Genomic DNA, 23,362 nt, shown 5'->3' with positions numbered 1-23,362 from the left:
GCCAATGTAGGTCAGCGAGCACAGGGGTGGTGGATGGGCGAAACTTGGTGCGAGTTAGGACACGGGGCAGCAGAATTTTGGATCACCTCTGGTTTATGGAAGGTAGAATGTAGGAGGCCAGCCAGGAGTGCGTTGGAATAGTCATGTCTAGAGGTAACAGAGGCATGGATGAGGGTTTCAGCAGCAGATTTAAGGTGATTTTCAAAAGGACCTGAGGGGATATGAGGAAACATTTTTTACACAGCGAGTTGTTGTGATCTGGAACACACTCTGAAAGGGCGGTGGGAGCAGATTCAATAGTAACATTCAAACGAGAACTGGCTAAATACTTGAAGGGAACATTTTTTCCATGGCTATGTGGAAAGTACAGGGGTGTGGGATTAATTGGATAGCTCGTTCAGAACTGGAACAGGCAAGTTGGGCCAAATAGCTGTATCATTCCATGATTCTAGGACCATGGGGAGAGTGGGTGGGACAGGAGATTAGAAGCATTAGGAGAGATGTGCAGAGGGAGACAGGAAGAAAGGAAGAAAGACTTAGATTTATATAGCGCCTTTCACGACCATTGGACATCGCTATGTAGTCACTGTTGTAATGTGGGAAACAGAGAGGAAGAGAGAAGGGAGGTGGGATATTGTGTCTGTTGCCCCTCTGAAGTGGGGAGATCAGGGGATCGGGCTGTGGGATCAACATCAGGAGTGAGATTGGAGCCGGCAGTGTAACTGGATTCAAGGGGAGAAGGGGGTAATTGGAAAGGGTTGTTGCAGGGGGGGGGGTGGGTGTGGGGGCAGGACCTGAGACCAACGTTGTCCAGTGATGTCCCTCGTTTGTCACCTCGTAATCTGCTCCATTCCAGGCAAGGTCGTCACCGAGAAGATTCACCTGGAGGTCCCAGGAGATGTAGTTGAAGGATCGAGCAGGGCGTACGTCACCGTGCTGGGTAAGAGGCAAACGTTCCCGCTACTGAGCCCCACACACAGCAGGCAAGGCCCAAGCTCCATCCCAGCCTGTGCTGAGGCCACAATTGCACCTGACATTGGGGCTGGGGTTGGGATTAGGGGGTTGGAATTGGGATTGGGATTGTGGTGGCTGGGGTTGGGATTGGAATTGTGGGGGCTGGGGTTGGGATTACGGTTGGGACTGGGATTGTGGGGGCTGGGGTTGGGATTGGGGGGCTGGGGTTGGGATTGGGATTGTGGTGGCTGGGGTTGGGATTGAGATTGTGGGGGCTGGGGTTGGGATTAGGGTTGGGACTGTGATTGTGGGGGCTGGGAATGGGATTGGGACTGGGGTTGGGGCTCTGGCTGGGGTTGAGATTGGGGTTTGATTTTGGGGTTTGACCAATCAGGATTTAACTCCAGTTAACGGTGTGCGATGTTCTCTCCACCTCTCCTGTCTCCAGGGGATATTATGGGCTCTGCAATGGAGAATCTCGATGGATTACTGAGACTGCCCACGGGATGTGGGGAGCAGAACATGGTGAAGTTCGCCCCGAATATCTATGTCCAGAGATACCTGGAGCAAACCCATCAGCTGACCAGCGAAATCCAGTCCAAGGCAACTGGCTTCCTAAAGACAGGTACAGCTCCTTCACAGTTCTCCTTCTCCAACTCACGCCCACCTCTCAGTGCTGAGACACGGCACAGCTCGGCTCTCAGGGCTCATCTCTGCTCCAGGGCCTCAGTCGGGGACCTTGGGACAAAGTCCAGGCCAGGGTCAAGGGGGTGAAGAGCTCCTCTCTCTGATGGGGCCCAGGAGTGGGTCAGACACTTTGAGAGAATGAGAGACTGGTCTTAGTGTGTCTTAGTGTGTGTGCAAGAGTGTTTGTGTGAGTGTGTATGACGTTGTGTGTCTCAGTGTGAGATTGTGTGAGTGTAACATTGGGAGTGTGTGTGTGTGAGATTGTGTGTGAGGTTGGGCCGAGTGCAAGGCGGTGCCGAGTGTGAGGGAGTGTAAGGAGGAGCCAAGTGAGTGTGAGCCGAGTGTGAGGGGGTGTCGAGTGTGAGCAAGTGCCGAGTGTGAGGGGATGCCAACTGTGACCGAGTGTGAGGGGTGCCGAGTGTGAGGGGGTGCCGAGTGTGAGCGAGTGTGAGGGGGTGCAGAGTGTGAGTGAGTGTGAGGGGGTGCAGAGTGTGAGCGAGTGTAAGGGCGTGCAGAGTGTGAGGGTGTGCCGAGTGCTGAGGCGGTGTGAGGGGGTGCCGAGTGTGAGCGAGTGTGAGGGGGTGCCGAGTGTGAGGGGGTTCGAGTGTGAGTGAGTGCCAAGTGTGATCAAGTATTGAGGGAGTGTGAGGGGGTGCCGTGTGTGAGCGAGTGCCGAGTGTGATCGAGTGCTGAGGGAGTGCCGAGTGTGAGGGAGTGTGATCGAGTGCCGAGTGTGAGGGGGTACCAAGTGTGAGCGAGTGTGAGGGAATGCCGAGTGTGAGCGAGTGTGAGGGGGTGCCGAGTGTGAATGAGTGTGAGGGGGTGCCAAGTGTGAGCGAGTGTGAGGGGGTGCCGAGGGAATGCCGAGTGTGAGGGAGTGTGAGTGTGAGTGAGCGAGTGTGAGTTGAGGGAGCGTGTGCCGAGTATGAGGGAGTGTGTGCGTGCAGCGTTGTGTCTCGGTCCCGTTTATCCCACTACAAACCCTCTCGGCACTGGCTCAGTGGGTAGCACACTCTTGTTGCTGGGTCAGAAGGTCGTGGGTTCAAGTCCCAGTGCTGAGGGAGTGCTGCACTGTCGGAGGTGCCGTCTTTCGGATGAGACGTTAAACCGAGGCCTCGTCTGCTGTCTCAGGTGGATGTAAAAGATCCCATGGCACTATTTCGAAGACGAGCAGGGGGAGTTCTCCCCGGTGTCCTGGTCAATATTTATCCCTCAATCAACAAAACAAAAACTGATGATCTGGTCATTATCATATTGCTGTCTGTGGGAGCTTGCTGTGCGCACATTATCTGCCGTGTTTCCTACATTACAACGGCAGCCAATTTGTGTCAGGCTAGATTTTTGTGCACAGGTCCCTGGAGTGGGATTGAACCCACGACCAGGCGAGAGAGCTGCCCGCTAAGCCGCAGCTGACACCAGGTCAGATTCCAACACAGGTGTGAGTGTCAGTAGTTGTTGTTGTTGTACCTGGCTGGTTATTTGTTCGTTATCATTAATGTGCAATTCTTCCAGTATCCTGGCTAATATTTATTCCTCAACCAACACCACCAAAAACTGATGCCCTACATTACAACAGTGACGACACTTCAAAGATACCTCATTGGCTGTAAAGAGCTTTGGAATGTTCTCGGATCATGACGGGTCATGGCTATACAAATGCAAGTTTACAGTGGTTACTGCAGTAATGTGCTTCATTAAAACCTCATTGGGGTGGGCAGTCCATCAGTGGGTTGTTGGCCTTGGCACTCCTTTCTTTGCTGTTCAATGCAGATGGATGTGTGCCAGTGAGTGTGATTGTGTGTGTGTTGTGAGTGTGTGTGTGTGTGCGTGCGCGGTTGTGGGTGAGTGTGAGTGCGGTTGTGAATGTGGTGAGTGTTATGTATGGAGAAAGAGTCAGACTGAACACTCTGAGCTCAACGTAATGTGTGACCTTAGTCTTTTATTGCAGGTCTCCAGAGTGCCTCTCCAACCTGTGAGGCCTCCTTAAATACCTGTGCTCCCAAGGGATTATGGGATCTCTTGGGACTCCAGGGGATGAGCCCTCTGGTGGCTGTACAGAGTAAATCCAAGTTTACATATATAACAACAGTCCCCGCACCCCGCCCCCCCCGCCCCCCGCAAAGTCAATAGTGTAACTATTTACAATGTGAGTCGAGCTGGGGCCCTTCTTCACCTGGTTAATCGTCTCGGTGTGAAAGCTGGTATCGTTGAATCATTTGCTGGGCCCTCGCTGGGCTGCTGTGCAGCTGGCCTTGCTGGGCTGCCTGGTGTGTTGGGCCCTGCAGGGCTGCTGTGGATGATGGGTTCTGCTTCGTGGTCAACCGTGGTGCTGGTTGCCACTGGTGTGTGTGTTGGATCAAAAAAGGTAGGGTCCAAGATGGGTTGCTCAGGGTAGTCTGAATCTGATTTTGATTTGATCCAAGTGTTTCCGGTGAATGAGTCCATTTGAAAGTTTGACCCGAAACACCCTGCTCCCCCCGTGTTTGGCCACGACAGTGCCGGGAAGCCATAATTCAATACAAATACAGGATCATTGATTTTAATCTCACATGAAAACATTTGCGCTGTCATGGTATGCACTTTGTTGAAGCTGCCTGCTCTCTACCTGTTCATGTAGATCAGGGTGAACTAACGAGAGCCTTGTCTTAAATGCTCTTTTCATGAGCAGTTCAGCAGGTGGGAGGATCCCAGTGAGCGAGTGGGGTCTCGTGCGGTAGCTAAGTAGGACTCGGGATAGGCAAGTCTGCAGTGAGCCTTCAGTTACCCGGTTCAAGCCTTGCTTGATGATTTGCATTGCTCTCTCTGTCTGACCATTGGACGCTGGTTTAAACGGGGCAGATGTGACATATTTGATCCCGTTACGGGTCATGAATTCTTTGAACTCAGCACTGGTAAAACATGGCCCATTGTCGCTCACCAGGACATTGGGTAAGCCGTGAGTGGCTAACATGGCCCGCAGGCTTTCAGTAGTGGCAGCGAACATGCTAGCCGACATTATCTCACATTCAATCCACTTGGAGTACGCGTCTACAACCACAAGGAACATTTACCCAAGAACGGGCCTGCATAGTCGATGTGTACCCTAGACCACGGTTTGGAGAGCCAAGACCATAAACTTAACGGCGCCTCCCCGGGTACATTGCTTAACTGCAAGCATGTATTACATCTGTGAACACAGGACTCTAAGTCCGCTTCGATACCGGGCCACCACATGTGGGATCTGGCTATCGCTTTCATTATTACGATGCCTGGGTGGGTACTGTGGAGGTCATTGATAACATAAGAACATAAGAATTAGGAACAGGAGTAGGCCATCTAGCCCCTCGAGCCTGCTCCGTCATTCAACAAGATCATGGCTGATCTGGCCGTGGACTCAGCTCCATTTACCCGCCCGCTCCCCATCACCCTTAATTCCCTTATTGGTTAAAAATCAATCTATCTGTGAATTGAATACATTCAATGAGCTAGCCTCAACTGCTTCCTTGGGCAGAGAATTCCACAGATTCACAACCCTCTGGGAGAAGAAATTCATTCTCAACTTGGTTTTAAATTGGCTCCCCCGTAGTTTGAGACTGTGCCCCCTAGTTCTCGTCTCCCCGACCAGTGAAAACAACCTCTCTGCCTCTATCTTGTCTATCCCTTTCATTATTTTAAATGTTTCTATAAGATCACCCCTCATCCTTCTGAACTCCAACGAGTAAAGGCCCAGTCTACTCAATCTATCATCATAAGGTAACCCCCCATCTCCGGAATCAGCCCAGTGAATCGTCTCTGTACCCCCTCCAAAGCTGGTATATCCTTCCTTAAGTAAGGTGACCAAAACTGCACGCAGTACTCCAGATGCGGCCTCACCAATACCCTATACAGTTGCAGCAGAACCTCCCTGCTTTTGTATTCCATCCCTCTCGCAATGAGGGCCAACATTCCATTCGCCTTCCTGATTACCTGCTGCACCTGCAAACTAACTTTTTGGGATTCATGCACAAGGAGCCTACGGCCACACTAGTCTGAAAACGCCCGATCTCGTCTGATCTCGGAAGCTCAGCAGAGTCAGGCCTGGTTAGTACTTTGATGGGAGACTGCCTGGGAATACCAGGTGCAGTAGGCTTTGCGCCCCAAAAAAACCAAAAAAAAAATAAATAAAAAAAAAAAAAGGGGCCTTGAAAATGTCTGCTGTGTCACCCAGGTCGGGTGGCATGGTTTTAATGTTTATGTTTTTGCAGGTAAACTCAAAAGAGTTTCATGCACAAGGAGGTGCTTTTAGTGTCCCCTTCCCTTTTATAGGGGGCACTGGGAAAATTGTGATTTTAGTGCCCCAAAAAAAAAAACAACAAAAAAAAACCCAAAAAAAGGGAAAAAAGGGCCTTGTAAATGTCTGGGGTGGCACGGTTTAATGTTTTATGTTTTGTAGGTAGACTCTAAAAGAGTTTCATGCACAAGGACCCCCAGGTCCCTCTGCACCGCAGCATGTTGTAATTTCTCCCCATTCAAATAATATTCCCTTTTACTGTTTTTTTTTCCAAGGTGGATGACCTCACATTTTCCGACATTGTATTCCATCTGCCAAACCTTAGCCCATTCGCTTAACCTATCTAAATCTCTTTGCAGCCTTTCTGTGTCCTCTACACAACCCGCTTTCCCACTAATCTTTGTGTCATCTGCAAATTTTGTTACACTACACTCTGTTCCCTCTTCCAGGTCATCTATGTATGTTGTAAACAGTTGTGGTCCCAGCACTGATCCCTGTGGCACACCACTAACCACCGATTTCCAACCCGAAAAGGACCCATTTATCCCGACTCTCTTCTTTCTGTTGGCCAGCCAATTCTCGATCCATGCTAATTCATTTCCTCTGACTCCGCGTACCTTTATCTTCTGCAGTAACCTTTTGTGTGGCACCTTATCAAATGCCTTTTGGAAATCTAAATACACCACATCCATCGGTGTACCTCTATCCACCATGCTCGTTATATCCTCAAAGCTGTCTCTGCCCTTCTTGGGGACCACTACTCGATTGCCCCACAGAAGGCAGTCTGCCTGTATAGACATTTCATCTTTGCGCCGCTGGAACGGCTTTATCTCTTCCTGCATTTCCACTGGGACACTGGACCAGCTCCCGTGAAGCACACAGCGTTTGACTAGAGATAATAAGGGGTCCTGGCTTGTCCAGGTTTTGATGTGGGCGATTGCTCACTCTCAAATGCTTCCATAACCATGGCTAGATCTGCGGGCTGTGCCATTTCCACCCCCGTGGTGGGCAATGGCAGCCTACTGAGAGCATCGGCGCAGTTTTCTGTGCCTGGCCTGTGGCGTATGCGGACAATGTGAGCGCCCATCTTTGGATGCGGGCCGATGCGTTGGTATTTATCCTTTTACACTCGGAGAACAGGGATATAAGTGGCTTATGGTCAGTTTCCAATTTGAATTTTAGCCCAAACATGTATTGATGCATTTTCTTTACCCCATAGACACACTCTAACACTTCTTTCTCAATCATGCTGTAGGCTCTCTCAGCCTTAGACAGACTCCTGGATGCATAAGCAACCGGTTGCAGTTTCCCGAAATCATTAGCTTCTGGCAATACGCACCCAACTACCAAACACTTACATGGATCATACAACACAAGCAATTTGTTTGAGCATAACAATTTTCTCGCTGTTACAAAGGCATTTTCTTGGCTTTTGCCCCAAACCCATTCGTCCCCTTTTCGTATAAGACATGCAGTGGTTCTAACAGTGTGCTGAGACCCGGTAAGAAATTACCAAAGTAGTTCAGGAGTCCCAGGAACACTACCGCAGCTCCGTCACGTTCTGTGGCCTCGGTACGTTCTCGATTGTCTCCGTCTTTGCATTGGTGGGCCTGATGCCATCCGCCGCAATCCTCCTTCCCAAGAACTCCACTTCAGGTGCCAGGAAAATGCACTTCGAGCATTTTAACCTGAGCCCCACGCGGTTGAGTCGACTAAGAACCTCCTCCAGGTTCTGCAGATGCTCGACTGTGTTCCGACCTGTGACCAAGATGTCGTCCTGGAAGACCACGGTGTGCAGAACCGACTTCAGTAAGCTTTCCATGTTTCTCTGGAATATCGCCACCACTGATCGAATTCCAAACGGGCATCTGTCATAAATAAAAAGATCTTTGTGTGTGTTGATACAGGTGAGGGCCTTCGATGATTCCTCCAGTTCCTGCGTCATGTAGGCTGAAGTCAGATCCAACTTCGTGAACATCTTTCCTCCAGCCAGTGTTGCAAAGAGGTCGTCGGCCTTTGGTAGTGGGTATTGGTCCTGCAGGGAGAAACGATTGATCATTACATTGTAATCGCTACAGATTCTGAAGGTGCCGTCTCCCTGGCCCACTCGTTGAACTCGATCAGTGAAATGATGCTCTCTCTTTGCAGCCGGTCTAGCTCAATCTCGATCCTTTCTCTCATCATGTACAGTACTGCTCATGCCTTGTGATGGATGGGTCGCACCCCCAAAATTAGGTGGATCTGCACTTTTGTTCCTTGGAATTTCCCGATGCCTGGTCCGAACAGCGAAGGAAATTTGTTTAAGAACTAGGCACTCGAAGTGTCGTCCGCGGGCGATAGCGCTCGGACGTTGTCCCAGTTCCAGCGTATCTTTCCCAGCCAGCTCCTGCCGAGCAACGTGGGACCATCGTCCGGTACCACCCAGAGTGGTAGCTTGTGCACCGCTCCTTCGTAGGAGATCTTTACAGTAGCATTGCCGATTACAGGAATCAGTTATTTTGTGTAAGTTCTTAGTTTCATGCGAACTGGAGTTAAGACTGGCCTTGAGGCCTTGTTGCACCACAAGCTTTCGAAAGTCTTTTTGCCCATGATGGACTGGCTCGCACCCGTGTCCAGCTCCATTGACACCGGGAGTCCATTTAGTTCAACATTCAGCATTATCAGGGGACAATTCATGGTGAATGTGTGTACCCCATGTACCTCTGCCTCCTCTATCTGAGGCTCTGTTTCGTCGTGATCCTCCTCTGCCACATGGTGGTTTGCAGGTTCAACAGGATTTGCCACTCGCCTGCACACTCATTGGAGGTGTCCCATTGTTCCACAGCCCTTGCAAACGTACCCTTTGAATCAGCATGAATGGAAACGATGATCACCCACTCAGCGCCAAAAAGGTGTTAATGGCCTTACATTCATCATCCTTGATGGTGGACTCCGAGACATCTGCAGACGTTTAGCTGCAGGCGTGTGTGACCTGCCCTGTACGTTGCGATTCAAAAACATCATCACTTTGTTCACAGTACTTGCAGCAGCACTTGTGTGCTGAGAGATTTGCTTCGTATTGTCACTGGTGGCAATGAACGCCTGGGCTATCGCTGTGGCCTTACTCAAGGTTGGGGTCTCTGCAGTCAAAAGTTTGCAAAGTATGGTTTCGTGGCCAATGCCAAGTACGTAAAAGTCTCTGAGCATGTGCTCCAAATGTCCTTCAAATTCGCAATGTCCTGCAAGGCGTCTTAGCTCGGCGACACAACTCGCCACTTCCTGGCCCTCAGACCTTTTGTAGGTGTAGAACCGATACCTCACCATCAGAACGCTTTCCTTCGGGTTCAAATGCTCTTGGACCAGTGTGCACAAATCATCGTATGATTTCTCCGTGGGTTTCGCTGGAGTGAGCAGATTCTTCATGAGGCCATACGTTGGTGCCCCAATGACGGTGAGGAGGATCGCCCTTCGTTTGGCAGCGTTCTCTTCCCCATCTAGCTCATTGGCCACGAAGTATTGGTCGAGTCGCTCCACAAAAATTTCCCAATCATCTCCCTCTGAGAATTTCTCCAGGATGCCCTCTGTTCTCTGCATCTTTGGGTTCACTATCTGTATCTCATCGCCAGTTGTATGGAGAAAGAGTCAGACTGAACACTGAGCTCAAAGTAAAGTGTGACCATAGTCTTTTATTGCAGGTCTGCAGAGTGCCCCACCAACCTGTGAGGCCTCCTTAAATACCTGTGCTTCCAAGGGATTATGGGATCCCTTGGGACTCCAGGGGATGAGCCCTCTGGTGGCTGTACAGAGTAAATACAAGTTTACATATATAACAGTGAGTGTGAGTGTGTGTGTGTTGTGAGTGTGTGAGTGGGTTGTGTGTGTGTGCACGCGCTGTGTGTGGTGACCTATCTAACTGATGAGTGCTGGAAGCTCAGCAGAACAATCTTGGCCAAACCTTCAGTCTGTCCAGTGCCAGAGGAACTGCTGACCTGTGGAAGAAGCCTGTCTTGTGACGGGAGTGGAAAGTTGGAGACCTTTTTATAGAAGAGCTTCAGGCCAAGAGAAAGTATTTGGTGCAGCCAGAACTGACATTGCACCTGTAACTGGACAATGCGACTGTTGGACAGGAGCTCCGATCGGATGGGACCTGCATGATCACTTTCGACTCTTCCCGTTCATGATTTGACTTTTATAACCTGATAGAACATTAAAACGAAAGAACTTGAGTTGCAGTCAGTGCTTTTCTGGTTAATTCAACTGTGAAAACAATTCCATTTGTATAACTTCTTCATGTGGTTCCATGGAATGGTGCTTACCAAAGAAGGCCGAGGGGTGACCGAATCGAGATCTTTAAAATGACGAAAGGATTTGATAGAGTGGATTCAGAGAGAGTGTTTCCACTTGTGGGGAAGAGCATAACTAGAGGCCATCAATATAAGACAGTCACCAAGAAATCCAATGGGGAATTCAGAAGAAACGTATTTACCCGGAGAGTGGTGAGAATGTGGAACTCACTACCACGGAGTGGTTGAAGCGAATAGTATCGATGCATTTAAGGACAGGTTAAGCAAGCATATGGACTGGTTGGGCCGAATGGCCTGTTTCTGTGTCACCAGAAGGTTGTGGGTTCAAGTCCCACTCCAGGAACTTGAGCACATAAATCTCGGCCGACCCTCCGGTGCAGTGCTGAGGGAGTGCTGCACTGTTGGAGGTGCCGTCTTTTGGATGAGACGTTAAACCGAGGCCCCATCTGCTCTCTCAAGGTGGACGTAAAAGATCCTGTGGCACTATTTCCAAGAAGAGCAGGGGAGTTATCCCCGGTGACCTGGGGCCAATATTTATCCCTCAATCAACATAACAAAAAACAGATTATCTTGTCATTATCACATTGTTGTTTGTGGGAGCTTGCTGTGCGCAAATTGGCTGCTGTGTTTCCCACATTACAACAGTGACTACACTCCAAAAGTACTTCATTGGCTGTAAAGCGCTTTGAGATGGTTTAGTGATGGTGAAAGGCGCTATATAAATGCAAGTCTTTCTTTTTCTCCACCACCCCCCGCCCCCCCCACACAGGTTACCAGCGGCAACTAACGTTCAAACACCATGATGGATCCTTCAGCGCGTTTGGGGCGAGCGACTCGGAGGGGAACACCTGGTATAGATCACAAGGAGCGATCGGTTCCGGCCCATTCCGCGCACACACAAACCCGGGGAATCACGAGCTCACACACACCCCCGGGTAATCCTGAGCTCACACACACACACCCGGGGAATCCCGAGCTCACACACATACCCGGGGAATCCTGAGCTCACACACACACCCGGGGAATCCCTCACACACACACCCGGGGAATCTCGAGCTCACACACACACCCGGGGAATCCCTCACACACATACCCGGGGAATCCTGAGCTCACACACACCCCCGGGTAATCTTGAGCTCACACACCCGGGGAATCCCGAGCTCACACACATACCCGGGGAATCCTGAGCTCACACACACCCCCGGGTAATCCTGAGCTCACACACCCGGGGAATCCCGAGCTCACACACATACCCGGGGAATCCTGAGCTCACACACATACCCGGGGAATCCTGAGCTCACACACACACCCGGGGAATCCCGAGCTCACACACATACCCGGGGAATCCTGAGCTCACACACACACCCGGGGAATCCTGAGCTCACACACACACCCGGGGAATCCTGAGCTCACACACACCCCCGGGGAATCCTGAGCTCACACAAATACCCGTGGAATCCTGAGCTCTCACACACACCCGGGGAATCCTGAGCTCACACACCTGGGGAATCCCGAGCTCACACACGCACCCAGGGAATTCTGAGCTCACACATACACCCGGGGAATCTCGAGCTCACACACACACACGGGGAATCCCGAGCTTTCACACACACCCGGGGAATCCCGAGCTCTCACACACACACGGGGAATCCCTCACACATACACCCGGGGAATCCTGAGCTCACACACACACCCAGGGAATCCCGAACTCTCTCACACTCAGGGAATCCCTCACACATCCGGGAAATCCCTCACACACACACCCGGGGAATCCCAAGCTCACACACACACCCGGGGAATCCCAAGCTCACACACACACCCGGGGAATCCCGAGCTCTCACACACACACGGGGAATCCCTCACACACCGGGGAATCCCGAGCTCACACACACCCGGGGAATACCGAGCTCTCACAGAATCCTAAGCTCACACACACACCGGGGAATCCCGAGCTCTCACACACACCCGGGGAATCCCGAGCTCTCACACACACACGGGGAATCCCTCACACACCGGGGAATCCCGAGCTCACACACACCCGGGGAATCCCGAGCTCTCACAGACATGCGGGTAATCCCGAGCTCTCTCACCCGGGAAATCCCTCTCTTACACGCACACGGGAAATCCCGAGCGCTCACACACAACCGGGGATTCCCGAGCTCACACACCCCCTAGAATCCTGAGCTCTCACACACACCCGGGGAATCCCGAGCTCACACACACACCTGGGGAATCCTGAGCTCTCATACTCACCTGGGGAATTCCTCACACACACACCCGGGGAATCCTGAGCTCTCTCACCCACCCGGGGAATCGCTCACACACACACCCGGGGAATCCCGAGCTCGCTCTCACTCGGGGAATCCCTCACACACACACCCGGGGAATCCCGAGCTCTCACACACACCCGGGGAATCGCTCTCACACACACCCGGGGAATCCCGAGCTCTCTCACACTCGGGGAATCCCTCACACATCTGGGAAATCCCTCACACACACACCCGGGGAATCCTGAGCTCACACACCCGGGGAATCCCTCATACACACACCCGGGGAATCCCGAGCTCATACACACACCCGGGGAATCCCGAGCTCTCTCACACACCCGGGGAATCCCTCACACACACACCCGGGGAATCCCGAGCTCTCACACACACCTGGGGAATCCCTCACACACATACCCAGGGAATCCCTCACACACACCCGGGAATCCCAAGTTCACACACACACACCCGAGGAATCCCGAGTGCTCACACACACCCGGGGAATCCCGAGCTCTCTCACACACCCGGGGAATCCCGAGCTCACACACACACCCGGGAAATCCCGAGCTCACACACACACCCGGGGAATCCCGAACTCACACACACACCCGGGGAATCCCTCACACACCCGGAGAATCCCGAGCTCACACACACACCCGGGGAATCCCTTACACACCCGGGGAATCCTGAGCTCTCTCACACTCGGGAAATCCCTTACACACCTGGGGAATCCCGAGCTCTCTCACACATCCGGGGAATCCCTCACACACACAACCAGGGAATCCCAAGCTCTCTCACACATCCGGGGAATCCCTCACACACACAACCGGGGAATCCCAAGCTCTCTCTCACATCCGGGGAATCCCTCACACACACAGCCGAGAAATCCCGAGCTCTCACACACACCCGGGGAATCGCTCTCACACACACCCGGGGAATCCCGAGCTCACACACACACGGGGAATCCCGAGCTCTCTCTCACTCGGGGTATCCCTCACACATCCGGGAAATCCCTCACACACACACCTGGGGAATCCTGAGCTCACACACCCGGGGAATCCCTCATACACACACCCGGGGAATCCCGAGCTCATACACACACCGGGGAATCCCTCACACACACCCGGGGAATCTCGAGCTCTCTCACACACCCGGTGAATCCCGAGCTCACACACACACGCGGGGAATCCCAAGCTCACACACACACCCGTGGAATCCCGAGCTCTCACACACCCGGGGAATCCCGAGCTCACACACACACGCGGGGAATCCCAAGCTCACACACACACCCGTGGAATCCCGAGCTCTCACACACCCGGGAAATCCCGAGCTCACACATGCACCCGGGGAATCCCGAGCTCTCACACACACACGGGGAATCCCGAGCTCGCACACCCAGAGAATCCCGAGCTCACACACACACCCAGAGAATCCCGAGCTCTCACACACACCCGGGGAATCCCTCACACACACACCAATGGAATCCTGAGCTCACACGCCCGGGGAATCCCGAGGTCACACACCCGGGGAATCCCTCACACACACATCGGGGAATCCCGAGCTCTCACACACACCCGGGAAATCCCGAGCTCTCACACACACCCGGGAATCCCTCATGCACCCGGAGAATCCCAAGCTCACACACACACCCGGGGAATCCCGAGCTCTCACACACATCGGGGAATCCCGAGCTCACACACACACCCGGGGAATCTCGAGCTCTCACACACACCAATGGACTCCCGAGGTCACACGCCCGTGGAACCCCGAGGTCACACGTGTTGTGCCTTGGGTGTCTCTCTCTGGGCTTCTGCCCTCACAGCTTATGCCTGGTCTGTGAGGTACCCTGAGTGCTGCAAGCTTATGAAGGGGGTTTTGAGACTCGTGCGTCCCCACAGCTTATGCCTAGCCTGTGAGGCACCTGTGAGTGTCAAACACTCCTAACCCCTTCTTCCCTAGCCTGTGACACACAGTTGAGCGTTTTCGAGGCGCTCCTAGCTTCCCTTACACTGTTCTGACATAAGACTCATGATCAGGAGATGTAATACAATAGAACTGAGACAAGGTGATTCCAAGAGGAACTTAAGGCTTCCAATTTATTTGACAGGGTGTATCTCAACAAACAGCAATACACCAACAAAACAATCCCCCTAAATCCCACTAAACGGATACAACGAAAATCTTTACACAAGTTTAGCAGTACAATACCCAACCTCCCACCATTTCCTGGCCTAACTGAATTGGGAGTTCTGGGGACCAGAGGTTATACTCACTACTGTGCCTTCTGCAGTCTAGTGGGTTTTTTCTTCTATCTTCGGTGTCTTCGGACACTGGTTTTCCTTCAGTGTCGAGAGTCTTGCTGGTTGTGGTTGTTGGATGACGAGGGCAGGGAAATACACACACTGCGTCAGATTATCCAGTCCGCCTCTCCTGCCGAAGTCGATTCTTCTCATTGGTGGACTTTGTGATTTAAAAAAATGCAGCAGTTTTAGATTATTGCGGGTTTTTTTCCACTGATGTTAACCTACTCAAGGTTTGAGTGGGTGTTGATTGCATTGGCCTCCTGTAGCCATTGTATAGGTCCTTGGGCTGTTTTGGGTTCCCTGGTTTTCTGAAGATCTGCATAATTTCCTTCCATAGTGTAAACATGGGGAAGACAATAGTCCGATAATGGCTGTGAGTCAGTCCCAGTTTTCGAGCAAGTGCTCTCCCATTGGCTTGAAAGCCCCATGCTTCGGGCTGAATCTGTCTCACCATTGGCCCTCCGGTGTCCTCCCCCGTCCAATCACTGCTCCGCCAAGGTCAAACTGTTATCGGTTTCAATTCACAGCACAGACTGATCCCACAGCCCTTTTCCTTCTGGGTAAAATGAGGGGGGTTTTACCCTCCTCTACACACGCCCGGGGAATACCGAGGTCACACACCTGGGGAATCCCTCACACACCGGTGAATCCCGAGCTCACACACACACCCGGGGAATCCCGAGCTCTCAGACATCCGGGGAATCACGAGCTCACACACACATCCGGGTAATCCCGAGCTCTCACACCCGGGAAATCCCTCTCTCACACGCACACGGGGAATCCCGAGCGCTCACACACAACCGGGGATTCCCGAGCTCACACACCCCCGGAGATTCCCGAGCTCTCACACACACCCGGGGAATCCCGAGCTCACACACACACCTGGGGAATCCCGAGCTCTCTCATACACCCGGGGAATCCCTCACACACTGGGGGAATCCCGAGCTCACACACACCCCCGGGGAATCCCTCACACACCCGGGGAATCCCGAGGTCACGCACACACCCAGGGAATCCCGAGCTCACACACACCCCCGGGGAATCCCTCACACACCCAGGGAATCTCGAGCTCACGCACACACCCGGGGAATCCCGAGCTCACACACCCAGAGAATCCCGAGCTCACACACACACCCGGGGAATCCCTCACACACACACAATTGGAATCCCGAGCTCACACGCCCGGGGAATCCCGAGGTCACACACCCGGGGAATCCCTCATGCACCCGGAGAATCCCGAGCTCACACACACACCCGGGGAATCCTGAGCTCTCACACACATCGGGGAATCCCAAGCTCACACACACACCCGGGGAATCTCGAGCTCACACTCACTCCTGGGGAATCCCGAGCTCACACACACACCCAGGGAATCCCGAGCTCACACACACACCCGGAGAATCCCGAGCTCACACACACACCCGGGGAATCCCGAGATCACACACACACGGGGAATCCCGAGATCACACACACGCCCGGGGAATCCCGAGCTCACACACTCAGAGAATCCCAAGGTCACACACACACCAATGGAATCCCGAGCTCACACGCCCGGGGAATCCCGAGGTCACACACCCGGGGAATTCCTCACGCACCCGGAGAATCTCGAGCTCACACACACACCCGGGGAATCCTGAGCTCTCACACACATCGGGGAATCCCGAGCTCACACACACACCCGGGGAATCTCGAGCTCTCACACACTCCTGGGGAATCCCGAGCTCACACACATACCAATGGACTCCCGAGGTCACACGCCCGGGGAAACCCGAGGTCACACGTGTAAGGGGTTTTCAGGGAGTGTTGTTGTGCCTTGGGTGTCTCTCTCTGGGCTTCTGCCCTCACAGCTTATGCCTGGCCTGTGAGGTACCCTGAGTGCTGCAAGAGCACCCCTGGAGAGACTGTGTCCACAGCTTATGAAGGGGGTTTTGAGACTCGTGCGTCCCCACAGCTTATGCCTAGCCTGTGAGGCACTTGTGAGTGTCAAACACTCCTAACCCCTTCTTCCCTAGCCTGTGACACACAGTTGAGCGTTTTCGAGGCGCTCCTAGCTTCCCTTACACTGTTCTGACATAAGACTCACGATCAGGAGATGTAATACAATAGAACTGAGACAAGGTGATTCCAAGAGGAACTTAAGGCTTCCAATTTATTTGACAGGGTGTATCTCAACAAACAGCAATACACCAACAAAACAATCCCCCTAAATCCTACTAAACGGACTCAACGAAAATCTTTACACAAGTTTAGCAGTACAATGCCCAACCTCCCATCTTTCCTGGTCTAACTGAATTGGGAGTTCTGGGGACCAGAGGTTATACTCACTACTGTCCCTTCTGCTATTGTTTCTTCTATCTTCGGTGTCTTCAGACACTGGTTTTCCTTCAGTGTCGAGAGTCTTGCTGGTTGTGGTTGTTGGATGACGAGGGCAGGGAACCACACACACTACGTCAGAAACCCCTTTTTATAGCCAGATTATCCAGTCCGCCTCTCCTGCTGAAGTCGATTCTTCTCATTGGTGGATTTTGTGATTTTGAAAAATGCAGCAGTTTTTGATTATTGCGGGTTTTTTTCCACTGATGTTAACCTACTCAAGGTTTGAGTGGGTGTTAATTGCATTGGCCTCCTGTAACCATTGGGTTGTTTTGGGTTCCCTAGTTTTCTGAAGGTCTGCATAATTTCCTTCCATAGTGTAAACATGGGGAAGACAATAGTCCGATAATGGCTGTGAGTCAGTCCCAGTTTTCGAGCAAGTGCTCTCCCATTGGCTTGAAAGCCCCATGCTTCGGGCTGACTCTGTCTCACCATTGGCCCTCCGGTGTCGTCCCCCGTCCAATCACTGCTCTGCCAAGGTCAAACTGTTATCGGTTTCAATTCACAGCACAGACTGATCCCACAGCCCTTTTCCTTCTGGGTAAAATGAGGCGGTTTTCGCCCTCCCCTACATAATCCCCCATCTGACACAGTCAGACACCACTCGAGTGTGTCAAAGTTCAGGGTGGTGAGAAAACCCTAAGTCTCCCAAATTGCCCAACTTTCCCCAGTTTAACTCGAAACTGATCCCGTCGATATATATCGTAATTCCTTTTAACGCGGTACAAAAAACAGAATCCAACAGGTTACAATATACGACAGCAATATACATATATGTACTTACGGTTACAGCAGCAATTGCACATTGAGTCTCATTTCAGTCTTAACCGTAAAACAAAGAAACCTGCCCTGCAAACTCCCCAGGGGCCATGTATGAAAACGCAGTCATCCCTGGGAATAACAAAACCGCCTAAGTGTCGCGGTCAAACTTTGTTTACACGCCTTGAGTGTTTAGCAGCGGCTCTCCTGTCTGTGTAGTAGCCTGAGGAACTGCTTTCTTTTTTTCTTTTTCTCCTGAGCTTACAGCTTGTAACTAGCAGATAAGCTACAATCAGGAGTTGGCCGATTACTAAGACATGCGATCCCACCCGGATCCATGCAGGTATGTCTGCCCGTATCCCCAAATCCCACCATGCTGGGGGTTTAATCTGGGCAATCTCCCCTGCTAGAATTTCAGTTTTCTGCTCCATGGTGTAAAAATGTTTTTGAGACAAATCCACTGCCTGGAGGGCTGTAAGTTTCTCAGGTAGTGGGGCAATGGGATAGCCAAAATGGGTGACATATTGTTGTAGGTGGCTGAGGTTGTTTTGTACCATGAGGTGAATCGTGGAAGGTTTAGGGATGGGTGTGATTCTGGTGTGTGCCACTTGAACCTCTGCCCTGGGTTTAAAGCAAAAGCTGCTGTACGGTATTGGACACCACCTTCCCGGTCCGTGTTCATACCGTTGGGCACTTGTGGTGACACAATACGTCCTATCGCCTACATATGTTACCTGTGGAGGCATGTGGTTAGGGGCCATTACCTCCATTGTGCAATTGATAGGCTCTGCCCCAGCAGTGCTGAACCCACATTGTGGCCTTGCAAAAGCGTTCAAGTGCTGGGGGCCCGAGAGGTCTGCAGCTGTCACAGTGTGCTCCCACATTGTGACATAAGGTGGGACCTCTTGGAATCGAACATGCACCCCTCCACGAATGACTCCCACATTCTCCACTCGGTACAGGGATGCTGGTCGTGGGGACGTCCCCATCACGGGCATCCTGACCACCACACCCATGATGGTATGGTTTGACTTTCCACAGTCCACCGGTACCGGGTAGGCTTCCGACACTGCACGAAGTTGGCAAGGACTCAAAACATTATCATAAGGGTGCAGTGTTGCTAAGTGCTGGTTGCTGATCCAGGAAGGGACCTGTCCCTGTCTCAGATCCTCGAGGTTACTCCGACCCTCTCCCAGCAACCAGGCTCCATAGAGCATGCACACCTCATTTTGGGCGGCTTGATCGGAGGCGTTTCTATCCTCCCGAATCAAGGCGGTTACAGCCCTGGCCTGTGCCTCCAATTGAGAGATAATCTCCTTTAAGTGAACTGTCATTGCCACCTCTTCGTGGAGCGCGGATCCCACTACGGTATTCTCGTCCCCCAGGATTTTGCGCAGCTGATTCTTTAACCCATTTATCTGGAGGGCCAGCGGCATGTTATCCAAACTGTTTATGGCGGATGCCCCGGTGTTAAACCCCATGAAAATGTCATTTAAAGTGCCACGCCTCTCCCTGACTGGTTCGGCCCTATCCCACTGTTTAGTCAAGTCTGTCACTCTCACTCTGGAAGTGGCCACAGTGATCTCCGGGCAGGGGATGGAGGCCTCTCCGTAGGTAAAGTCCTTGTGGTTGGAGTACTTGGTGGAGTTCGATCCCAACCACCCAGGCCATCTCCCCTCGTGGGAGTAGGTGACCCGGCCATCCGCCGCCGGAGTCCCTTCTCCTGTGGTCACTGTCGGCGCTCTGCCCCCGGAGCATCCGAAAACCAGGGAATCCTCGGTGTCCCCTCGGTGCCCGGTGCAGATCCTTAGCGATACCAGCATCACTAACGTTCAGTAGGGAGGTGTTGACATCTGAAAGGCAAGAAGAACATGGCCTTGCCTTGAGAGACCTCTCCAGGCTCGGGTCATTTAACATGTTCCAAACACAAAAATGCTGTACACAACCGTCACTGCCTTACCTAAACACATATGCACACAACACAAAGTAACAAAACAGAAAGGGAAAATATATACACCGCCACCCGTCCCCGGGTGGCCAGGCTATATTCTGTCACTGTACAGGCATCGTCGACCACTCGGCTGACCGTACCCTAGGGACCAGGATGCCCTCCGCTGAAGGGCTCGTATAGTCCCCCTTAATGGGTCTGGTGCTGCCCTCCAAGGCCCTCCCGAGCCCCTGATAATCGGTGGGAGACCCTTGCTGGCGCAACAGAACCCTGTTGTCTTTCGCCTTCTCGGTCTGGGGCGGGGAGCTAAGTAAACAGGGGACCACGGCGCCCTGGGCTGTGGCACTCTGTCACTCCTCCTTACTGTCAGTGCAGAGTCCCACAATATGGGCTGCAATGCTATCTCCTCCACCTCTTGGGCTAGCCCCAGCTGATCCACCATGGGAGGTTCAGCTTCCCCTTGGACCTTGCTAATGGTAGAGCCTTTCTCCCTACTTCTGTTAGTGGGCTGGGAACCTCTACCCAGTGGTGGGATAGCCTTACAGGAGCAGTGAACCAGCCCTGGCTGTAGAGCTTCGGGGCCCGCTGCCTCCTCCGGAGCTTCCAAATCCACCAGGGCCTGTTCTTCCCCCAGTGCCTGATTCCCTTCCCTTGCTCGTCCCCTCTGTTTTTTTACCTCTTTTGGGGTCAAACAATTTACACTGATTAATGTGATACCACTTCACCCGGCGAGGCAATCGAACCGCATAGACCATAGGGCTAGCCTTGTCGACGATGCTGTATGGTCCCATATACAGTGGTTCAAATACCCCGACCCGGGCGAAGCTTCTCACCATCACCTGGTCGCCCACCTCCCAATCATGGTGACTACGGGGTTCCAGCAGCAGCCGATTGGCACGGTGCTGTTTACCCATGTTGTTGGCCGCCTGCCAGTGAATCTGTTGAAGCTGTTCAAACAGATTCCTGATGAAGCGGTCCCGGTTCACCTCTCAAAGCTGCCCTTCGGTGAGAACCGGCGCCAACACATGCACTGGGGTTCTCATGATCCGACCCATCATCAGCTCATGGGGTGAGTACCCTGTGCTCTTTGACTGACTGGCCCGGATTCCCATGAGGATCAATGGTAAGACCTCCACCCACTTGTTCGGTGAGTTTCCCGTCTCCTTGCGCAGCCTTTCCTTTAGGGTCTGGTTCAGGCGTTCTACGGGGCCTGAGGACTGAGGGTTGTAGTCCACATGCCATTTGGCTCTTTTCCCCTGCACCTTTAGGGTGGCCTGCATCACCTGGCCGGTGAAGTGGCTTCCCCGGTTGGACGCCACGATTTGAGGTAGACCCCACCGAGAGAACACCTCCCTCACCAGGATTTTTGCAGTCCCCACCGCGGTAGCTGTTCGGCAAGGGAAGGCTTCCACCCACTTGGAAAACACATCCACCAGGACAAGGCAGTATTTATAACCTCCCTGGGCGGCCGGTAGGGGTCCGATGTAGTCGATCTGGATCGACTGCCATGGTCCCTCTACCCGCCTGACATGTCCCATAGACACCTTCCTTTTCTGAGGGTCTGGGTTGTTTGCAGCACAAACCAGACAGCCCGCGCAGAAGTTGCGGACGTCTTTCCGGAGGCCTGGCCACCACCCTGCCTTTTCTACCCATTGCCAGGTAGATTCCGGCCCAGGGTGTCCTGCACCTGGACCCTCATGGGCCAGCTGAAGGAATTCCCTCCGGTGTTGTGGCGGCACTACCCATGTGTCCCCTTTAAACAACATGCCTTCCCGCACAGCAATATCTGCAGCACTGTATGGGCCCTCCGCCTTTTCCCCCTTTTTGATAGCAGCCAAGGCAGCCTTCAGGATCGGATCCTGCATCTGGACTACTTTAAGGTCCGGGGCCGCAGCCGCCCCTACGCTCCCTTGTGTCCCTGGCTTGCTTCTTGCTGCTGCTATCCTGCCTGCCTCGTATGGGTCCCATGGGCGACCTGTACGAGCACCTTCCCTTGCCAGCAGGTCTGCCTGCTGGTTACCTTCCCCCCGTGGTTCAGTTTTGGAGTGGGCCTTTACCTTATGGATATATACATCCCCGGTTTCTCCCACTGCAGCCACAATCTTTTCTAGCAGGGGTTTGGTCACAAGGGGCTTCCCATCCGCAGAGGTGTACCCCCGGCGTGACCAAATCGCCAGATACTCTGTACACAAATTGCAAGTGAACATGCTGTCCGAGCAAATCGTGTGTGGGGTAGGGAATTCCTCGGGGTGTGTGACCACATACATCACCGCCGAGAGTTCCGCCTGCTGGGCGCTCAGGGTGCATGGGAGTTTAAGAGCCAAGGCAATTCCTGCCTTGGGATCCCAAACTCCGCAGCCCGTGAGTCTTGTACCCGCGGACACTGAACTGGAGCCATCAACATAGATCTCGCGGCCTGTGGGGTGTATCCCTGCCCGAAATCCAAAGTTAATGTCCCATACCCCCTCCACAGAGCATCGATGCGGCTGCCCTGGATAGATTAAATTTGCTGCGAGCCTGGGCTCGCAGAGGCCCTTGACCTTTAAAGTCATTTGGGAGAGGAGGAGGGTCGAGCGAGTGATTCTAGCACTGCTCACTGTCCCGTCCTTAATCCTCCCGTCCAACAGCATCTGCGTCGGGGTATGATGGGTGAGGAGTGTAATGGGGGATATTCCAGTAAAGATCTGAGCTCTCTTTACTGCCCAGTGGGTGGCAAGCAAGTGCCTCTCACAATTGGAGTATCCCTTTTCTACCTCCGTGAGGACCCTGGAGGAGTACACCACTGGTCTCAGCTGACCGTTTCGCCCCTGGAGCAACACTGCACTTAAGCTGTCGCCACTGGCTGCCACCTCCAGGAAGAATTCCCCCCCCCATCAATTGCCCCTAGAGCTGGTGCTACCTGCAGGTCTCTCTTAAGACGGACAAATGCTGCCTCACAGCCCTCGTCCCATTCCCACTCGACCTCCTTATGTAGGAGTCTGAGCAGAGGGGCGGCAGTGGCTGCATAGTCCTCGATGAAGTCCCTACAGTAGCCAGTGATTCCCAGGAAAGACCTTACCCCCGACACATCCCTAGGGACAGGGAGTTCCTGCACTGCCTTTCTTCTCGCCTCATCAATGGCCCTTTCTCCTGCCCTTATCATCAGGCCCAGGAATTTTACCTCTCCTAGACCTATCTGGGCTTTCTTGGGGTTAACTTTAAAACCCCCTTCCTTCAGTAAGACCAGCAGTTCGGCCAGCATACTGGACCAGCTGGTGTGGCTGGCTGAAGCCTTTTAAGCAATTCGCCATGCATTGGTGTAAGATGCTGGGACTATTATGAAAGCCCTGTGGGAGGCAGCTCCATGTATACTGCTGTTCCCGGAAGGTGAAGGCAAACTTGTACTGGTCTTCCCTCCGTACAGGGATAGACCAGAACCCGTTGGATATGTCCAACACTGTGAACGTAGTTGTGGATGCAGGGATTTCCCCTATCAGATCCGCAACCGCTGCTACTGTGGGGGCACAAGCTGGGATGTTTTTATTGAGCACCCTATAATCCAC

General features: G+C 52.8%; 1 protein-coding gene and 1 pseudogene across 3 annotated transcripts in view; both read left to right on the top strand.

The window, feature by feature from the left end:
• Positions 1-23,362, top strand: part of LOC139226546 (alpha-2-macroglobulin-like) — a 209,663-nt gene that overhangs the window by 146,730 nt on the left and 39,571 nt on the right. For all 3 annotated transcript variants that reach the window (XM_070857384.1, XM_070857386.1, XM_070857385.1), the window contains 3 exons: positions 857-940; positions 1,403-1,579; positions 10,943-11,024. In XM_070857384.1, coding sequence (XP_070713485.1) covers positions 857-940; positions 1,403-1,579; positions 10,943-11,024 — 343 coding nt within the window. The remainder of the gene's footprint in view (positions 1-856; positions 941-1,402; positions 1,580-10,942; positions 11,025-23,362) is intronic.
• LOC139227353 (5S ribosomal RNA) lies at positions 5,631-5,749 on the top strand (annotated as a pseudogene).

The sequence above is a fragment of the Pristiophorus japonicus genome, chromosome 16 (assembly GCF_044704955.1).
Source record: "Pristiophorus japonicus isolate sPriJap1 chromosome 16, sPriJap1.hap1, whole genome shotgun sequence".
Classification (NCBI taxonomy): domain Eukaryota; kingdom Metazoa; phylum Chordata; class Chondrichthyes; family Pristiophoridae; genus Pristiophorus; species Pristiophorus japonicus.
This window is presented reverse-complemented; position numbering and strand designations above follow the sequence as displayed.